This window comes from Biomphalaria glabrata, chromosome 4 (genome assembly GCF_947242115.1).
Source record: "Biomphalaria glabrata chromosome 4, xgBioGlab47.1, whole genome shotgun sequence".
In the NCBI taxonomy this organism is placed as follows: domain Eukaryota; kingdom Metazoa; phylum Mollusca; class Gastropoda; family Planorbidae; genus Biomphalaria; species Biomphalaria glabrata.
The window spans coordinates 46,181,759-46,197,434 of NC_074714.1; the positions used below are offsets into that span (position 1 = coordinate 46,181,759).

At 40.4% G+C, this 15,676-nt stretch overlaps 1 protein-coding gene across 13 annotated transcripts in view; it reads right to left on the reverse strand.

Moving 5' to 3' along the window:
* LOC106055011 (IQ motif and SEC7 domain-containing protein 1-like) overlaps window positions 1–15,676 on the reverse strand; it is a 137,812-nt gene that overhangs the window by 22,642 nt on the left and 99,494 nt on the right. For 11 of the 13 annotated variants that reach the window (XM_056027236.1, XM_056027241.1, XM_056027238.1 and 8 more), the window contains 3 exons: window positions 5,640–5,880; window positions 682–2,114; window positions 34–195 (listed from right to left, as the gene is read on the reverse strand). In XM_056027236.1, coding sequence (XP_055883211.1) covers window positions 34–195; window positions 682–2,114; window positions 5,640–5,880 — 1,836 coding nt within the window. Of the gene's footprint in view, window positions 1–33; window positions 196–681; window positions 2,115–3,838; window positions 4,353–5,639; window positions 5,881–10,698; window positions 10,846–15,676 lie in introns of those variants that run through there. The other 2 variants (XM_056027245.1, XM_056027246.1) reach the window with 2 other exon arrangements.

The window sequence follows — 15,676 nt, forward strand, 5'->3', positions numbered from 1 at the left end:
AAAAAAAAAGTATATTACTAATATCAAACTTACTCTAAAACTTCCTGGTTGAATGTTTTCTGTAAGTTGCCCAAAAAATCTCCAATCATTTGTTTGCTTAAGCCTTTCCTGGAAATAAAAAATCTGGCCACACTTTTGGGAGATCTATCCAAAAAATTATTATCCAGTAAAAACTCAAGACCTTTCTCAGGTTTCCTGAAACAAAAGAAGAGACAAGAACATATTTTTTTTTTTTCAAACTTGATCTGTACATTGCTAGAAAAAGTATCAAGAGTTGGACAAGAGTTTGGGTACCACAGACACACACATTGAATAAAACGTGACACAAAAAAATGTGAAACTTATTGAAAATGATTAAATCTGGAGAATTTCATTTCAACAATGAAAAAATTTAAAATGACTAGAAGGATCTCCAGAATGATGTGCATACACTTAAAACTACACTAACATAGTTCAAGGCTTTGAGAGAGTAAGTTGGACTTGGGAAGTGTCTACAAATTCCTAGCCCCCAATCCTCCTAAAAAAAAAAATAAAAAAAAAATCAGGACATAAATCCAAACTTTTTGGTACTGTAGGTGAGTCAGGCCTTCTGATGGAGTTTGCTACTTTAGTTGTTTTGACTATAAAACTAGGAAGGAGTTTGCAACTAAGTTGTTCCACAATAAAACTACTACGACTTACTTGTTAAACAAATTAAGTCCAATTCTGTACAACCTCTTCCTCTGTTTATCATTCCCACGAGGGATAGTCTGAGACTCTGGGGTTATACTCATTCTCAGCTTCCTCTGGTAACTCAGGGATGTGTCACTGTTCATGCTGATGTTTTCAGTGCTGACATTCTCAGAGCTGAGAGAGCTAGAGTTCACACCTTCAATGCTGTCCGCCTCACTGGTCTCAGAGATGTTGCTCATCCTTTTCATTTCACCTTTCTTCTCTGTCAGTGTCCCGTTGCTGACCTGCTGACCATTGGGTGGGGCATCCCCTTTGCGCTTCCAGATTGGGGAAGTATCCGAAGCCCTTGTGGGTGGCACTACTGCCACATTAGGAGCGCTCATAATGTTGGGATCCCTGTTGCGATACTTGACCTGAGAGTTTGCCATATAGTACTTCACCTGGGCAGCGGTCATTTGCTCCTTGTACAGGGGACTGTCCGGTTCAGGGGAGCCTGGGTCAACTCTGACCTCAGGCCCATCATCAGCATTTGTAATGTAATCGTTGGGATCAATTGAGATGGTCCTGAAGCTATCAAAAGATCCAACTGGAGAAGATGAGACCCTTGCTAGGTCAGAATTGTAATCCATGTTAGTAATCCCAATTGAGGTAGCAGATGATCGATGGGTCAACATGTGATGACCACTGCCAATAATATCCTGATTATTGCTACCCTCACTATGAAAACTATCGGTCAGTATATCCGTTTCCTTACTTTCTAGAAGGTTTTCAAAGTCTAGGCTGTGTGGGTCAGCTGTTGTATTCTCCAGCACAGTGGAACGAATGAACTCTCCTGTGTTGGAGGTCAATTCTGAGTATGGTCCTCTGACCTCACTACCGCCATACACACTCCCTTGGCTACTCAAGCTCTTTGATCTGGTGCCCCTCTCCCCAGCAAAGCTCGGGCTACTGTAGGAATGGCGCCCCAGATGGCCGTGATGATAGCTATCCTTGCCATGAGAGTAAGAATCCAAGTTGTCCACTCCTGGAGGCCTCTCCTGCCTGCGCTTGCTATCCAATCTCTGAATCGACCCACTAGTTCCACGCCTCTGTCTGTCAGGGCTTCCGTCGAGCTTTACAGGATCCTGCGACCTGCCCGAGTTTTCAAATTCCGCCACCATGTTGCGAATGTTGCGCACGTAGGCCTCGCCTTCCTCCTGGGGGATGTTGACGTTGCCGTTGTCATCTGTGGCCGAGGTGAGGTCGCCGGACAGCCTGTCGGACCACACCGTGTTACTGCGGCCCAGCTCTGACAAACGTTTGGACAACCTGCGCTCCCCGTACGAGTGTCGGAGCTTCTCGAAGTTTTTGTTCATGCAATACTGACGGAACGCCCTCTGTATTGTCCTAGCAGCTCGCCTGGAACGTATGGAGCCTCCGTACTTCCTCTCCAGCATCTCCACCTGGGAAGAAACAAACAAAAAATAAAAAAATAGGCCAAAGGTTAATAAAACGAAATGCAAGGTCAAGATGAGCAACTGTGTTACATGGTGCAACATAAGTTCATTTAAGTGCAGTTGAATAAAAACATGCAGCAATGAAAACCCAAGCAATCAATCTTAGTTACACAAAAGAAATCTTTAAAAAAACAACAGCAACCTCAGTTTACTATTCATATTTGGCAAACATCTTCAGAAGATAATGACGTCATACTCGCCTTGTCATAAACAAGATAAATATAGCACAGTATATAGGTCAGTGCATTATGAACATAATAATCACAAGTCAGTCAAAAACTAACAAGATAAAAGATCAAACAACTTTTTATTGTGAAAATTGTTAGAACATTGGCTATTAAGTATCTCGACAAACAGAGTGGGGACAGCTTTGATTGGCCGAGCCTTCCTTTGATCCTCAAGGTTCAATACACTAGCCCAAGCCGAACGACATAAACACGGGTTTTAGCCGAGGGTCAGAGACTCTGGTTAGACCACACAAACAGATTCAACACACGTAGATCTAGTAGCCAACTGACGAAAAACATGTTACTCTCCAAGAATATTTACAACAAACAGTTCTGCCGTTGCAAGAGTAAAAAAAAAAAACAAAAAAAAAAAAACTTTAAAATGGGCATCTTTCTCTTTCTATCAGAATTATTGTGTGATGGTGACAGTATTCTATTTACAGCATTTATTGCCACGGGCTGTTCAATACCTGATTAGTTTTTTTTAGTTTTTTTCCACACATGTTCTAATACAGCATACGAAAAAAAAAGCATACATCTAAAATAATATCGGCCCATAAATATAATTAATTAAATGTTCTAAAAAAAATAATTATTGTACAAAATTAGATTTCGTTATCCATTAGTAAGAAAAACAAAAAGACTAGGAATAGTATGAAGCCCTTGCACATCCATGGACATAGATAGGACAACACGAATGTCATCAAACAACAAAATACTATTAAAAATCAATAGCTTGAACCCAAACAAAGAACGAATAATGTCACTATACCCCCCCCCCTCTTTTTTTTTTCCAGAAAATAAACGTCCTCAATCGAACCAAATCTTCAATATATGTATATAGGTAAAATTACACTTTTATTAGAACTACGATATACCAGCAAGTCATGTGGTCAACACATTACATTGACATTTATTTTTCTTAACAGGTTGATACCTGGCCAAAACTGTTTAGAATTGTCAGTTTATTTGAACAGCTGATAAACAGAGAGATAATCCTAAATCGGGATTCGAACAAGGAGCCTTCATTCGGCATTCAAGCGCTCTCAACACTTTGCAATTATAAGAAATCATTCCTCCATCGACCCGTTAAACTTCATATAAAAACAATTGAAACTGTTCACATCAACATGTACCATTGTTGAACAGGAAGAACGGCTGTCAAGAAGTAAGGAGAAATTGACTTGGTTTCACATATCGCGTGAATTTGTAGCAACTCAGAACTATTCATAATACATGGAGTACATAGAGTAGATTTAGATTTGCGCTGATCGTGCGATGTGAATTGAATAAGAAATAAAGAATCGTAAACGAAGACGCCTAGGTTATTGTAGCTGCGAAGTCTATTTTTAGCATGTCACCTAGTTATTTAGCCAGGACACTGAATCACTACACCTAAGACTTAACCTAATACATTCAAGTGTGTTACTAATTTGACTGTACCTGTAGATTGGCGAATCAAATAGCATGGTCCTTATGACCGTTATCCTAGTGGTCACTGTGTCATATGTAGGTGAAAAAGACTCTTATCCATGTCCAATGAATATTATTTCACAAATAGCCCGCACACACAAAATATATAATGTGTTCACACAAAGAGAATGAGCTTTCTGAACACAGTGTTTACTTCGTGGAGCACGGCTCGAGTGTGTTTCGGGTCTGCAGTGTCAGCACACAGCCACTCGTAGCGTGTGCCCCTGTCGTCTCAATAGCCTTGGCCACAGCTGAAGGTTGAAGTGGCTTTGAAATGTCCCTCCGAGGCTAAATGTACTCCCGTCACCTTCCTCCCAACACACACACACACATCTATCTGTAACACCTTTGACATTTATCCAAAAACCTGCTAGGTCTAATGCCTCTATATAGTCTAGCCTTCCACAACTTCTATGTACACAAACACATTGCTTTATTTCAATTAATCATGCCACACTGAAATCTAACGACAGAATTAAACACTAGAATTCTTTTGAAGTGTTAGACCCCCCCCCCTTTTCCCAAATCAGAGAGAGAGAGAGAGACAGACAGACAGTTACAGTATATCAGACCTCAATATAGTACAGACACAATGTGGCAGTCATGGTAAGTACAAGGTGGCTTAATGACACAACGCACGACTGGTGTCGAGACCTAAGGAGTCCTCGCTGCTTTGGTTACGCCGAGATTGTTAGCGGTTAGATCTTGTCGCAAAAATTTCTCAGACCTTTTTTTTTAATCAATTAAAATTTGTAATCGAATCGACGTTTAGTTTTGGCCAGAGTTCTAGACAATAAAATCAGCACAAACCGAAGTGTAAACAAACAGCAGCTGCTCTAAGGCTGGGATCACAAGGATTCTTATAGTGTCAACAGAACCCAATTACCGATTAAGCGCTTATCCATGAGCTACCAAGTGGCGCCCAAGGTCCTCTGATCATTATATAATGATTAAAGGCGATTAATGTCCAAACAATTGTTTTAATTTTGCATCTGCGTGGTCGATACCAATATTTTCCAGTCAGACATCTATTTGCATTTCTTTTGATGTAAGTGCGTGTATAAATAGTGCAAATTAATGTAAATGGATAGGGAGTAATATCAATAATACCATGGAACAGCTGTGTAGTATCAAGGGCTATAACCCAGCCTGGGCATAAAGAATAAAACAAAAGAGAAAACAATAACATTTTGAAATAGCAAGCCTTTGTTAAATAATGGCAATGCCACAGATTCATATTACACACTAAACTGTGTTGAGTATAAACAATGAAACCTAGTCCAGCACGCACGCAAATAGTACCAGTATTTCAAAGTACGTAACCTATTTCAGCTAGTGACCAATATTTATCCAACTTAAGTAAACAAAATGTTCCCGCAAAGTAGGATACAAGAATTACATCCTTTCGTTAAGAGAACGTGGATACCAGTTCCGTAAATTGTATCAATTCAAAAACAAATAACTGTACGCATTTTTCATTGTACTCCGGCGTAGTCAACGGTGAGAAGAAGTTCAAATTCGGGCCTGGTACCTAAAGTTTGGTTCACACTTCCCAAAAGTAAATTTTTACAGGTTTTCAAATGCTGAACGCTGACGTGGACTCTATTTTAAAACATTGTTTAAAACTAAAATCTCTATAGACAAAGGCTCCAACCACTCGACCACCTACTCGTAAAAAAGACGTCATCATCTTATTGTAAAGGAAAGTCTGTAGCGTACACAGTAAGATAATAAGCTACGCGCTACAACAACAAATAGAAAACTAGATTACCTGCTTGTCATGCAGGTCCTGTGACAGCTGGTAGGAGCTCTGGTTAGGTCTGGACCTTTTGATCACATCGTCGTTGCTGTTCTTCAAAGACCTCTGCCTCTGGATGCGGTTGTGGATGCTGTTCTGGCTCACCAGCTTGCCGCCCCTCGGGGGTGTTGTACTGTCGACGCCGCCCTGGGTCCCCGTTCTCTGCCCATGACTCCAAGCCTGGCCGTCGCTGAATCCTTTCACGCCCGTGACACTGTAACAACAAAAGAAAAGACAATTGTCAAGCAGGCACAACACCTCGTGTATGAATTAAAGTAAACACAGCAATAGCAATCCGGGCTGGGATTAAGTGATGCAATCAGCAGTAAGCGAGCAATCATGACTAATCAATAACTGTACAGTGTGATTTAGATGAAGCATTGAGTGAGACTGAGCGAAAAACGCATGTGTATGTGTGAGGAGAGAGAGAGAGAGAGAGAGAGAGAGAGAGAGGAATAGTCCAAATGTAACTTGAGAATAAAATGACGCTGATTCTAACAAAATTTCTTGATGTGGCAATGGCTATAAAAAAAAACAACACAAACACACACACACACACACCGACACTCACATGCTTTTACATTAAAAGTTTTGTTTCACAGCATAGCTTACAACCATTGATGCTCCTTTTCTTTTTTTAATGGAAAGACTTTGGGGGAAGGGATAATGCAAGGGTGAAAGTTGTTTTTTCTTTCTCCCTGACAGTATTGAAATGTCAGAAGGACCCCGGCCAAGTGGATCAGAGTCTGACCCAGACAGACACCAGGATTCACACCGCCGGCTACTATAGTACCACGTCTGATAGTTAAATGGCACCTCTCAGCTTTGGTTTTGGGTGGGGGGGGGGAATGTAAAGTATTAACAACAGGTCCATCGGAATGAGCGCATAGTGTGCTCTGGTAGTGAGATGTTGAGCCTAGTACAATATATTCAAAGTTCAACAAGGAAAAGTTCAGGTCACACAGAAGAACAGTCAAAGCAGTGTAAAGAACTGGTCACAGCAGTGTAAAGAACTGGCCGAAGCAGTGTAATGAGCTGGTCGAAGCAGTGTAAAGAACTGATCGAAGCAGTGTAAAGAACTGGTCGAAGCAGTGTAAAGATCTGACAACAACATGGGACATTTAGAAGCAACTCTCATAAAGCTCTAAGCTAACGGAATTTTGTTGTGTTCGAGTACTTTGGTTAGTCAACAACAACGTACAAAGACACACATTATATGTTTGTAGAGCCAGAGATGAGACAGCAATAAATACGTCATCCATCAAAAGGAGAAAGAAAATGGGGGGGGGGGTGTTAGACCTCAGAGGACATAAAAGAAAACAGATCCTCTCATGAATTATGGACAAGTCCCTTCATTAGGCAAGATGTTTACAGGAACAACAGTGCTGTATTGTTGTCAAGTTGTGTGACCAAAATAGCATTGCAAGAGTTACAGTGTTTACCGGATACAAGTGGCTAGGACTTGTCCATATCCTCTTAGTACCGACACTCTGACAAGCCGAATTTTCAAGTGATACAGTCAACAAGACAATACTTAAGACCGATCTGTCTTCACTGCTGTCACTCTGTTAGCAATTATGAAAAGTTGAGAAGAGAGAGAGAGAGAGAGAGACAGAGAGGGTAGAGGGTAAACTTCTTACATGACAGGGGGTAAACAAACGAGTGACATGCCAAAGGTTGAGAACACGCGAGCAAGGAGGTGAAGTGTGTATGTGTCATTAGCCGTGTGTAAGATGTGAAGATCAGTGTGTTACTTGGATAAACATCCAGGCCTGGTCAAGACAGGCTCCATGTCCAAGTACAGGGGCCGACGTAAGACCGCTTAAGTGACTTAAACGGTTACTTGGATAAACATCCAGGCCTGGTCAAGACAGGCTCCATGTCCAAGTACAGGGGCCGACGTAAGACCGCTTAAGTGACTTAAACGAGACAGCCCAGCTATGAATGCGCAACTCTTTTATGTTGACACCAAAGACCTAGCTGGGTTCATTTAGAAATATATAATTTGCATCTATTTATTACATAATACTATTGGTTCATGTTCCTGACTACATTCCGACAGAGTCAACTGTTCAACGATGAAGTTGATTTGAGTTTTGATTGTTTGAAGCAATGTTGTTCTAATTGATTTGGTCTTTGTATCTGACCAGGGCCAACTGTACAGATATACAGGGGGAGCTAAAGGGATGAAGAGGGGGCTAAAAGGATTGTAACAATTTAGTACTGGGACAGATTTTGGGAGTCATTAGGCGTGACCAAAATGCTCGAGTTTCTCCCCCCCCCCCCCCCAATCAGCTCCGAGAAAAGTTGTCTTGTTAATATGAAATGGTAGACTCGTTTGTATAAATACATTTAGAGCAATGGGCTTTAAGAGGAACTAGATGAAAAGTGAAGCTTAACTGGAAGCTATTTTTTAATTAAATACTTAAAAAATAAACAATACTTATATTAAGCATAGTTGTATCAATTGGTTGGATCAGTCATGTAATTAAATTTGTAATAGATCTAGACTAACAATGAAAAAGCATTTATAAAAATTTTTAAAAAGGGGGAACGACCTGAATTCGAACACATAGAAGATTGTAGAATAGAATAGAAGATCTATGGTTTGTATAGTCTAGTCCCATTATTAATGTCAGTTCATAAGACTAAGACGACCTATAAAGGGGATTAATTCAGCTTATACATCACTTTAGTCAAGTACAAATTTTCCCCTTATTTGAGATACCAAACAAAATAATCTATTACCAATAGTTAATAAACTAATTGGTTAATTTTCTTCATTTTTTCCCATGTGTCAGGTAACAAAAAAATAAACAACTGTGCAAAATTTCAGCCTGATCCGGATTGGGTGTTGGAGAAATAACGTGCACAAACATTTTACCAGACAGACAGACAGACATACAAAATGAGTTGATATGAGCTCACTACCACATCATAAACACGTCTCGAAACAGAATTTTGTTTAAAGGCGGAGGGGTGAGAAGTGTAAGTAGGGTAGAGTACTCACATTGAATAAGTAGACACGCAGGTAAAATGGCAGGTGAACTCCCTTTTTGCCCCACCGGTAGTGCACTACACTTAGCAAGTGTCGATTGATTTCTTGAAGTCTTTCACTCACACAGAGCATCCACCGAATACATAAGGTAACAATAAAACTGTAATTTCTACGGACGCGATAAAAAAAAAAGCCTAAGGGTGGGGGAGTGGGAGGCGTGTGACTCGAGAAAGGGAGGTGGCAAGAACAGATTGGGCCTGTGGGGGGGGGGGCGCTAAAAGCAGGTGGTGGGAGTATCTGACAAGTATGAGTTTTCTTAAGACTTCTAAAAATAAACTCATACTTCTTTTTTTTTATTTGCATGCTACAGAACCGTTCGCTTAAGGGGAGAGAATCGATCTAGGAAATCACCTAATCAATCAGAAAGGTTAAAAACATCTTTTACTCGGCCATGAACAGTACAATAAATTAAATGCTGTCTTATTTGGAGGGGGGAAATACCCATTAATGTTAGGGACGCTCTAAATACCGGTAGCTCCAGTTACTATTTTATCTTGGAACCAAACGTGAAACTAAACTACGAGACAATCAGCTCTGAACAATTACAGCTAAAAAAAACACCCCCCCCCCCTCCATTTTCATTTTCAATCCCCAGAACAACATAACAAACAATAACGACATTAGTAGCAACACCTTTTTTTTTCTTTAAATAAATGTAATACTTTTTAAATGAACTGGTCAGCTACAGGTTTATTTGGCATCATCAACACACGAAATCAAATGGCTACTAGGAATATAAGCAATAAACACATTGAATCAAAGTCTCCTGTGCATGTCCACCAATAAATATTTCTCATATAGTATATATACAATGCAAACTCGCTGCACAGTAAAACAAACGCATTGCCCCTTTTCGTTTTTTGTGAAAATGTCCCCCTCATTGTTGAGGCTGTTGACAAGTGCAAACAAGTGACTTGTGGGTTTGACTGCTTTGTTGAAACGGTGGTCCTTGTGTCAACACGTGAGGCAATCATACACGGACCAGGAGATTAGGACGCACGGACCAGTCATTTATCAAACGTATCGGGTGAGCAAGCGTATTGTTGTGGACTCTCACCAAATTGCTCACAATAAGGTTATAGTTTTACACGAGTGTGGACATAGACAATGGGAGGAAGAAAGTTTACGAGCTAGGAAACAGATCCAACGACCCAACTTGCATTTTAACATTTCATACGAGAGATGTATACCATAAAATAGTTGTAGATCTAGAAATAGATATAGATAGATCTATGGCTGCCTGGTCGTGCGGTTTGCGCGCTGGACTGTCGTTCAGATTTATCGATGGTCCAGGGTTCAAACCCTGCCCGCTCCCATCCCCCGTCGTCCTGCGGGAGGTTTGGACCAGGAAGTAATTATCTTCAACTCTGAAGGAACATCAGAAACATGTAAAACATTTTACAAACAACAAACATCTATATCTCAAACTAGTCTATAACTGGTAAACTGGAACTATAACTAGATCTACTAGAGATATTAGGCTCAGTCTACATCAAGTTCAAGGTTTAGATTTTTTATTTTTTTTTATTTTTCTAATCTAGATGTAGATGGATCTAAATCTGGATCTAGACTGTATCTAGATCTAGATCTATACTTAGTATACTATCTTATATAGGTTCTAGATCTAGACTATACATCTAACTGATCTAGACAAAACATTGACCTGCAACGTCACAACCTGTGGGCAATTTTGACAAATAGCTCGTCGCCACGCCACTGGTCTGTACGAGCAGAGACATTCAAAAATGATAAAATCATTTGTAATACTTAAAAATGTATTTGAACTAATTAAAATAAAATAAAAGAGATATTGATCTAGTCTTGATATATAGATCTATATGTATATATCCAAGAAAGTTCAATATTAAAAAAAAAAGATTCTTTATAAGATCTAGACTAATTTTTAAGCAAAAGTATTAATCTAGACAAAATTGTAAAACAATGCATAATAGAAAAACAAAAACAAAATCTTACCGCTCATGCGTCTGCTACAGAACACATTAAAAACAAGGAATGGAGAAAGCAACGAACAAAAACAGAACCAAAGGGAGCAAATCACCCCTAAAACTAAAACAAAAAAAAAAGTGAGCGCGAGCCATTCAGTGAAACGAAATTCGCGATGGTTGGAGTTGATCCCCCCCCCCCGCCTCAAAACCACTCGCCTTTTTTTTTTAGGCTTTCTCGCAACAGGAACAATAATTAGCGCTCTCGTCCCCCCTCCCCCAGCCCTGCCATTCCCCCAGCCTTCACCTCTTACTGTCGGTGACTGGTACAAATGTAATAGTAACTCGACAACAGTTCAACCAGAGTAGATGAGTACATGGCATGTGTGTGTGTGTGTGTGAGCAGACTGTGTTTAAACAAAGTAAACGTCCATTAAGCAACATACACCCCCACACACACACACTCACACAAGATAAAAAGAGGGCATAGAGCCCACTGATACTGCAGATGCTTTGAAAGAAAACTTTAAACTGTGCGGGATAGTGAGACACAAAAATGGGAGTTTATCTGTTAGGCCTATCATTCTGGGTTATCGGGGGGCTCGAGGTCAAATAATGCACTGCATTAATTTTATTGAAATGACTTACGGCGACAATGAGAGGAGATTGAGCGGGCATTAAGACAAGATGAATTCGAAATACATAAGGATTTAAATGTATGCTCAATAAAACAAACAAATGAGAGCGAAAGTTCATGATTTAGTAAAATGGAAACTTTTTTTTTCTTCGATGGTCTTTTGGGGTCTTAGTATATGAAATAGTGATGCGATTGTGCGTGATTGTGTAGCGCGTTACCTGTAGACTTTGAAAACTGAGGTTCGACTCTTGCATGACTTTGTATAGATTGGAAATATTGAACAAAATTAGATCCAGTATCAGAAGACTGGGTGACAAATCACGTGACAACGAAGCGGAACCAACAGGACAACCCGTTATATAAGCGATTCCGTGTTAAAATGATTATGTATGAGAGTAGATCTATTTAAATCAACGTGTGGTATTGAACAGAACGGACCAATGACGTCTGCTTTTATGTGCGTGTGAGAGGTCAAGGTTACAGGGCTAGCTGAGAATGGGTTTCGAATTTCGAAGAGTGTGGAGCACGTTGTAAAACATACAAAAATCAATATATTCACCTATATATTCACCACATACAATTGCAATTCTGCCGTCATAAAACTTTAACGGAACATTAATTACAATATATGTACATTCATCCTCACCGCCCCTTCCCTGTAGCATTTTTTTGTAACCGTGTTGGTACAGGATCCTAGTGGACCGAGATTGTCATTTGAGATTGCAGTGGTCACTGGAACACGGACATCAAGTAGCCCCCCCCCCCCAAAGTGGTCGTGGGCACAATGAAAACCACTTAGCTGCACAAGTGCTGACACAATCTCTCTTGTTCATCGTCTGACCAGTGAGTTTAACGGAATGACTCGTTAGCGTAACTGTCTTGCCAAGCTAATTCCGGTTCAAGGTTCAGCTGCATTAAAACAAGAACCTTATGCCTCATGCTGCACGTGACAATGTAAGAACTAAACGAATCAAATAAATGATTCTGCTGAATACAAAAAGCCATGATAAGAAATAGAGAGGCAAGTTTTCTTATAGTTATCTAGGAACTGGGAAACGACGAAGAGGAAGATGGCGCTTTACAGGGTCTACCCAGGCCAAGGGTTAGTATGGATAACATTACTTAGCTTATAGTATTCGAGGATAAAAAGGCGCCGATCCTCATGTATGCCCCAGGCCTAGATCAGTGATAAGACCAGGTCTACTCTCTACAATTTAATAACAAGATTCCACCCTCCGACATTATTTTCTGTTTAAAAAAAGATACATAAAATACCCCCCCCCCATCCCCTTTTTTTTCTTTGGAATAATCAAATAATAACATAGAAGATAAAATAGCTTTAAACAGTATGATAGTCCGATAAGACTCATTAGAGCAAATCTTGAGATGACTGATCATCGCTTGACTAACAGAGCCAGAAGTGGACGCGCAAAGAACAGTTGGGTGACCGCTGTTATTACGCTCAGGTCAGATGGTTTTCCATTTCATTAGAGACTGATTCAGCTCGGCAGAGCTAGGTCTATATTACTGTGTTGAGGTCGTTTATAGAGGGAGACACACTGGGATACTCTGTGTTGAGGTCGTTTATAGAGGGAGACACACTGGGATACTCTGTGTTGAGGTCGTTTATAGAGGGAGACACACTGGGATACTCTGGGTTGAGGTCGTTTATAGAGGGAGACACACTGGGATACTCTGTGTTGAGGTCGTTTATAGAGGGAGACACACTGGGATACGCTGTGTTGAGGTCGTTTATAGAGGGAGACACACTGGGATACTCTGTGTTGAGGTCGTTTATAGAGGGAGACACACTGGGATACTCTGGGTTGTACGATTGATTCTTTTTTTGGGCTCTCCCTTCCCTTTATGTTCCATCACAACTGCTACCTGACTCATGGTAGGTAAAACAAATGTTGATGTACACAGGAGGGAGATGAGGCTGTTGAAGGTGGAGGGAAAGGAGAAGACAGGTGAGAGGGAGGATTATGGTGTGATAAGACAGGTAAGATAAGATTACACGTGTATATGCGTTACGGGAGGGGGAGGGGGGGAAAGAGAGAGGAAAACAGAGAGGAAAAGAGAGTTCTACATGAGGATATAAGATTGACATGGGCAGAGAGTGAATGAATGAGAGAGTGAGATATGAACTATGCCATGAATGGAGAAAAAGTCTATTGAAAATATTACTAAGGGAGGTGTTGGGCGAGATGTCTTGGGGAGATAACCAAGAAAATAGAGGTTCAAAGGGAAATCACCAAGATAAGAATCTGACACAAACATCTACCAACGAGGAACACGCGAGGCTCAGTTCTGTTTTCACCAAGTAATCCGAACCCTTTCCAGCGTCCACGTAGCTAGTCTTGTTACCCAACTAAGGCTCCCCTGGTGCCCCCCCCCCCACAACGGTCTCGCTAGATAAAACTTACCAGCGATGCCCCCCCCCCCCCAATGTTCCAAGCCGAGTGTTCGCGTGCCTGTGTTGGGACTATAAAATAAAACCCCTGGGGAGAAGGTAGGCCTGAAAGAAACAGCTACAGGTTTTGTGCCTGGATAATTGACCACGGATAACGTTGTTGTTGTTTTTTATCTCTATAACCATCAAGCAAGCCCTCAACAGAGCACTCGCTGCTCGCGTTAGTCTATCTTCTGACACTAACCTGGGCTCCTTATCGCGACTCATTTAGAAACATGTTTAAAATTTAGGGGGGGGGGGTGATCTAGTTGGCAATATCAAGATTAAATGCAAACAAATCACAAAAATATCTGTAGACTAACAATATCGTATTGGTCAAAGTCTTAGCTATTTTTTTTTAACTGGCACTTGTTGACGACGTCACTGATGTTTTTTTTTTTTTTTAATTCACTGTAACGTGTTTTGTTTTTTCTTTCTTGTGTGTAATGAACTATACGGGTTTCAATGATACTAATAAATGGCCGAGTCTATCCAGTTTCTAGTATAGAAATGTTAAATAGTGTACCTTTTAAAATCTTTTAGCCAACTTCATATTAATTTGGCAAAGTTCTTAAATGTAAATGGCTTACTAATCATACTTTAAACAAAAACCTGGCCATTCAAACGATGATATGGTACCCACCGGATATCATCAATTTTCAACCATATCTAATCCAAGTCTACCACAAGTTAAAGGAAAAAAAAAAAACAACAGTAAAATATTTTGCGTCATAGAAAAGTACAGCCTTATTTGTATCGAATTACGGACACATGAACTATAGGTCTAGTTTACCACCGAGGCAGTCATTACTAATTAATAACCAAAACTGTTGATACATTCAGGACTGCATTAGCTGTAAAGACAACATTCAGGACTGCATTAGATGTAAAGACAACATTCAGGACTGCATCAGCTGTAAAGACAACATTCAGAACTGCATTAGCTGTAAAGACAACATTCAGAACTGCATCAGCTGTAAAGACAACATTCAGGACTGCATCAGCTGTAAAGACAACATTCAGAACTGCATCAGCTGTAAAGACAACATTCAGAACTGCATCAGCTGTAAAGACAACATTCAGGACTGCATCAGCTGTAAAGACAACATTCAGGACTGCATCAGCTGTAAAGACAACGTTAGGATCTAAATGACCGTGTGACAAACCCAAATCTCTGCTCAGTGTGGGAACCACAAGGTCCAAGCGGAAACGATACGGACAGGTTCACGTGACTTTGATGAGGGTGGTAGCCCATACTAGATTATGTCATGTGGGAAATGGGAGCTGGGCAGCAGTAAGTGTCGCGAGATCGGGGCGTTAGGGTGTCAGTTGTCAGTTACCCCATCCCCCAACACAACACACGCAGAGACACAAATCATGGCACGCACATGTAACATTACTATTAAAATGCCCCGTACATTTTATGAGGGTATTATTTTATTTTTATTCGGGCAGGTCGCCAGCAGTTGACAGTTTCACGTTTAACTACATTGGCGAAATAGAGAAGAGAGCGAGAGAGAGGAAATACTGGAAGAGAGAGGAAGAGCAAGAAAGAGAAGAATAGCTAGAAAGAGAGAAAAGGTGTGAGAAAGAGAGGGGAACAGAGAGCGAAGAAAAAGAGAGCCTAAGAAAGAGAACACAAGAGCGATTAAGAAAGAAAGAGAAAGCGAGAGAGTGAGAGAGAAAGAAAGGACTGCAGAGAAATAGAAATAGATGGGGGGAAGGAATTGTAAGAAAAAAAGAATAAAGAGAAAGCAAGAGAGAGAGAGAGAGAGAGAATGTAATTATCTAGCAATACAACAATAAAAAATATACTCCTTACTATTGCTACAAAAGCATAAAAAAACAACTTATTGTCTATTTCTTGTTTTTAGTTTAATACTAGTACACTTAGTCATCGATTGAAGTTGAATATATATT